The 5,734-nt window shown below is 31.1% G+C and overlaps 1 protein-coding gene across 2 annotated transcripts; it reads left to right on the top strand.

The window, feature by feature from the left end:
* Nucleotides 1-264: 264 nt before the first annotated feature.
* Nucleotides 265-3,747, top strand: LOC107943254 (ABC transporter G family member 9). Of its 2 annotated transcripts, none has more exons than XM_041110803.1 (5): nt 265-346; nt 585-711; nt 1,005-1,800; nt 2,459-2,781; nt 2,864-3,747. In XM_041110803.1, the coding sequence occupies exons 1-5, from the start codon at nt 312-314 to the stop codon at nt 3,530-3,532; spliced, it is 1,950 nt and encodes a 649-aa protein (XP_040966737.1). In that variant the 5' UTR covers nt 265-311; the 3' UTR covers nt 3,533-3,747. The 2 variants fall into 2 exon arrangements, with proteins under 2 accessions (XP_040966737.1, XP_016732491.1); XM_016877002.2 differs by lacking the exon at nt 265-346 and adding an exon at nt 360-499.
* The last annotated feature ends 1,987 nt before the right edge of the window (nt 3,748-5,734 follow it).

The raw sequence follows: 5,734 nt of genomic DNA, 5'->3' as shown, positions 1-5,734 counted from the left end.
AAGACATTGTATTTCTCAAATTTGATGAATGTTACATAATCAACCTCTAAAGTTTATTTACTTATAATTCATTACTTGTTATTTTTTTTATATTAATAATATTATAATGGAATGTTTGTATATGCGTAAAAGTTTAAACTTAGTTTATAATTATTGTATTGACATAGAATATATCCTAAAGTTAGTTTCATATTGCTATATAAGCTAGAACTTTAATTAAAACAGTTTAATTAAATTTCGGAAATTATGATAAAAGTGGAAGTAATTTACCCGTCTCAAACACTTATAAATATGTTAAACAAGTTAAAAGGATGAAGGACACTAAAAAGGCAGAATTGTTTTACAGGTAAACCCCAAAAGCAAATCATCTATGACCCATAATGCACTAACCTATCTTCACTTTCTTTGCATTCATATCAAGTTCTTTTTTTATTCGATTTATCTTTGTTTTTTTTTGTTCATCAAACATGCAAATTTTTTGAACCTCTCCTTTTCGTGTGTATGTATATATATAGTTTTAATGCTTGAATGTGAATTGAAAAGCATAAAAGATTATAAGCCTTTTTCTTTTTCTGTTTATATAGTGAAGTATTGATTGGATTGGTAACAATGGAGGAAGTGTCGGATATTGAAGCAGCTGAAACTCGGCCTGAAGATCAGTTCAAAGCCAACGCAATATTTAAGGTTACAAATCAACAGGTTGTTCTAAAGGTATGCGTAATATTTAGGATATCTTCTATTTTGGGTTCGAGTCTTGTCATGACCTTTATTTGTTTAAAGATGGAGAATCTTGAATTTGAGTCTAGCATGGAGAATCTTGAATTTGAGTCTTGCTTGCTTTTCAGCAACAATGGGGGCATGCTCTTGCACTTTAGGGATGGCTTTTGCTTGTTTAAACAACCTGAAGCACTTTTACTCTGTGAACCCATCATGGCTTTTGATAGAATCGGCACCTATTGTCTTTGTAGTGTTTCTCATTTTATTTTTGATTCAATATTTTGCAGTTCATCGATGTGGTGTATACGATCAAATTACGGAAAGTAGGTAAATTATTCGAAAAAAATCCGAGTTCTGATGATAATAAAGTGATCTTAAATGGGATCAGTGGGATGGTTCAACCAGGGGAAATGTTAGCCATGCTTGGTCCATCAGGTAGTGGGAAAACAACTCTATTAACAGCATTGGGAGGTCGTCTAGGAGGTCACCTAAATGGCACCATAACTTACAATGGCAAGCCGTTCAGCAATTCAATGAAGCGAAAAACCGGATTCGTAACTCAAGATGATGTCCTTTACCCTCATTTAACCGTGACCGAAACCCTCATTTTCACCGCTCTACTTCGATTACCGAATAGTTTCACCAAACAAGACAAGATCATGCATGCTGAAGCAGTGATCGATCAACTCGGACTAACAAAGTGCAAAAATAGCATCATTGGTGAACCATTCTTGAGAGGTGTTTCTGGTGGGGAACGTAAAAGGGTTAGTATAGGTCAAGAAATGCTTATAAACCCGAGCTTGTTGTTCTTAGACGAGCCAACGTCGGGTCTGGATTCGACCACGGCTCAACGGATCGTCTCTACATTGTTGGAGCTTACTGAAGGTGGAAGAACAGTTGTGCTAACGATACACCAACCATCGAGTAGGATATTTTACATGTTTCATAAGGTTTTGCTGTTATGTGATGGCAACCCTTTGTATTTTGGACAAGGATCGGCTACCATGGATTATTTTTCAAGCATTGGATATGTACCATCAGTTGCTATGAACCCTTCAGATTTCCTTCTCGATCTTGCAAACGGTATGTTTTTTTGATCTTTTGCATGAATCTTCGTTAATTTCCTTATATTGCATTGAAACCAAATTGAATTTTGTAATTAATAAGTATGACCATAATTAAGGCTTTTTCTCTTTTGAGTCAGTCTATTTATTTTAATGAATTCCAAATACCAATGTCGGTTTAATGTTTTGATAAACAATCTAGGAAATGCGTGGGAAATCTTTAATGCCTTGGAAAATGATTTCAATTCCCAACAAAAGTAAAATGCATCCCTAAATTCTAAATATTAAATTCACTTAACTTTGTTTTAATAAGTTTTAGGTAAAAGTATTGTGCAAGTTTTGTAATAGAATTTAGATTGTATTTTATTTTTTTATCTAAAAAAAGTAAATTAGTCTTTATACATTAAATTAAAAAGTAAATAGTACAGAAATTAATTTATTTATTTTTTTAGTAAAAGAGATAAAATATAATTTGACTTTTAATATAAGTACTTTTATGATATATTTACCTATGTATGACCATTTTCAGTAATTAATATTAGTCCTATATTACTTAGATTTAGATGTGAGTGTAAAATATATATATTATATTCTCATATTCAAATATCGTATATGAATATTGAACACGAGTACTAACTTTAATTAAAGAACCCCAATGTGACGTATTTTCATTGTAGGTGATTCACCAAATGAGTCAATGAAGGAGCAAACCCTGGTGAAGAAAACATTGATTGGTGCTTATGGGATGAAAATTGCAGACAAACTAAAGGAAGAGCTTCAAGATATAAGCAATGAACCAGCTCCTGATGAATTGGAAAACAAGAAGCTTGCAATGTGGCCCACAACTTGGTGGCAACAATTCATTGTATTGCTTCAAAGGGGTGTAAAAGAAAGGAAACATGAATCATTCTCTGGTTTGAACATTGCTGAGGTCCTTATTGTAGCTGTGCTTTCAGGTTTATTATGGTGGAAAATTGATATTTCTCACTTGCAAGACCAGGTAATTTAATGTGTGCAAGTTATTGGTCTAATTATGGTTTAGTCCCTCTATTATGCTGATATCGAGATTTGCAAACATGCAGATTGGACTCCTCTTCTTTACTTCAGGATTTTGGGGTTTTTACCCTCTATTTCAAGCCATATTCACCTTCCCTCGAGAACGTATGATGCTCGAAAAAGAACGATCTTCGGGCACATATCGGCTCTCTTCGTATTTCATTTCAAGGATCACAGCTGATCTCCCTATGGAACTTATTCTTCCCACAGTTTTCCTCACCATAACATATTGGATGGCAGGGCTTAAACCCACAGCAACCAATTTCTTCCACACATTATTTGTACTTCTTTTTAGTGTCCTAGTCTCACAAGGCCTAGGACTAGCCCTTGGTGCCATGGTTATGGACTTAAAATCGGCCACCATTCTGGGTTCGGTCATCATGCTCACTTTCTTCCTTGCCGGGGGTTACTACATCCAACATGTCCCACCATTCATAGCATGGATCAAATACATGTCCATTAGCCATCACACATACAAACTCTTGTTGGGGTCTCAATACAAGCCAAATGAAACATACCCTTGTGGTGATCATTCGAAGACTTGCTTGATTGGTGATTTTCAAGGTATAAAATCTGTTGGCCTCAATGGGCAAGTTGTGTCTGCCGTTGCATTGGCTATTATGCTTGTTATGTACCGATTGATTGCTTATTTGGCCCTCATGAGAATTGGGGTCACTAAAAAATTAGAGAATTAGATTAACCCTTTTCTGCATTGTTATGCATAAAATCAAGAAAGGGGATTAGGATGAATAGAATTAGAAAAGTTTTTGTTGTCTTTTAATCTTCTTTTTTTTTTTCTTTTGCAATTTAGTGGCTTGATAGCCCTTTAGGCCTAACTTTTAGTAGGATCTCAAATAGGGTGTAAGTGCATAAAATCAAATCATATAAATATTGAATTATTTGAGCTCAATTAAGATTATTTTTCCAATAAAAATAAGTTTGATTCTCTTATCAATCCTAATGGCAATGTCGAACACCTAATTTTTTAGTTGAAAGTGCGATTTAAAAGGCCCTTTTCACCTCTTTGCCTTTTCATCCAAACATAAAAATTAAAATTTACGTAGTTTTAGTTTTTGCAATATTTTTATTAATTATTTAAAATATATTTAAAAATTAGATTAATTTATATTTTATGTATCATTATATTAAATTTGATGTATTATCATATTAGATTATTTAAATATTATTTATTATTATATTTAAAATTATAAAATATTTCATGTATCATAAAATTTAAAAATAATTTATTAATTACTAAAAATGTGATTTTTTAAACTGACTAAAAAATTGATTAATTACGAAAATGACTTGTTTCTTATAGTGCACGTCGGTGTTGCTATTCTTATTGGTGGCACCATCCCGTCATCATTGAGCAATCATCAGTTTTTAAAAATTTTATTTTTTGAATTGTGATTATATAAAATTTTTGGGGACCTGATGAAGCAATTGCCCTTTTAGATTGGATAAGAAAAGGTGCAGCCTAGAGAGTATGGTGGAATGCTTTCCAAATTTTTAGTATATTTGCATGTTAAGTTTGTCCTTTTTTTTAAATTAAATTTAAATAATCGTGAAAAATATAAGAATAATAAAAATAAACCCTTCTTATTTTTTTATTTTTTAAAAACAATAAACTTAAAAAATATATAAAATTCTTATTTAAATTATCCAAATATATCCCTGAAAAATTTCCTCAAGTTTATCCAATTTCAAATATGCTAGGAATGAATTTAAAATGTTTAAATTTAGATAAACTTGAGAAATTGTTTTAGGATTATATTTAGGTAATTTAAATAATTTTTTATATAATTTTAAAACTTTTGTTTTTTTTTTTAAAAAAGAAGGGTTTATTTTTTTTATTCTTCTATTTTTAAGGGCTATTTAAATTTAATTTAAAAAAGGAACAGACTTAACATGCAAATAGACCAAAAGTTATATTTAATTTGTTGCCGCCATGCTGAGAACACCCTTTTTTTAGCCAATCTAAAGGGTAATTACTTCATCAGGTCCCCAAAGGTTTTATATAATCACATTTTAGTCCAGTACAACCAATTTATCTAGTGGCACCACTAAAAATTATTTTTCTAATGCAATCATTGGTCAACGATGGGGAGCCGGTGTCGCTGATGCGTCTGGCAACACCAACAAGTACTGTAGAAATTGGGTTATTTACGTACATGATTTTTAAGTTGGGTCATTTTCATAATTAATCAAAAATTTTAGGTTACTTCTAAAAAAGCCCTAAAAATGGATTTAAAATATATGTTTTATGTATAAATTAGTTAAATTAATATATATATTTCATTCTCAATGTTCATTTTACGATCAATATTTGATGTTGCCTCTCCCCATCAATGTCATTTTTAAAATTCGACCTTATGTCCCCCTTTGGAAAAGCAAAGTTTAAAATAAAAATTTTAACTTTTCACTTTAATTTTTGAAATCAATGCTAAATACTTGAAATTACTAAACCACGCTTTTTTTTATGACAATTTCTCATAGTTCTTCTCAAAAATACTATTTTAAAATCAATCTTTTAAAAAACACTTCCGAAACCAAACTCCCCTTATTTATACTTAAACTTAAATTTCAAACTTTTTATACATAAATATATTTTATACCATTGCATGGGTCAAAAAAAAACTCTATGTATGTATGCTAAAAGGGCTAAGGAAAAGGGGTTTCCTCTCTATTGCAAGAGAACCCATTTTTCTCCATCATACTTTGATCATCCGTATTATCAACCCTTCATCTTATCCTAAACAATATGAATAGATAAACTCTGTTCCCAACCTGAATTCCATCAACAAAACTTATAATTTATGCAACAATGTATGTTTTATCGGAAATGAAATTCCAATTCCAACTAAATATTAGCTATTTAATTCCATGAATGTGTT

Source organism: Gossypium hirsutum, chromosome A04 (genome assembly GCF_007990345.1).
Source record: "Gossypium hirsutum isolate 1008001.06 chromosome A04, Gossypium_hirsutum_v2.1, whole genome shotgun sequence".
In the NCBI taxonomy this organism is placed as follows: domain Eukaryota; kingdom Viridiplantae; phylum Streptophyta; class Magnoliopsida; order Malvales; family Malvaceae; genus Gossypium; species Gossypium hirsutum.
This window is presented reverse-complemented; position numbering and strand designations above follow the sequence as displayed.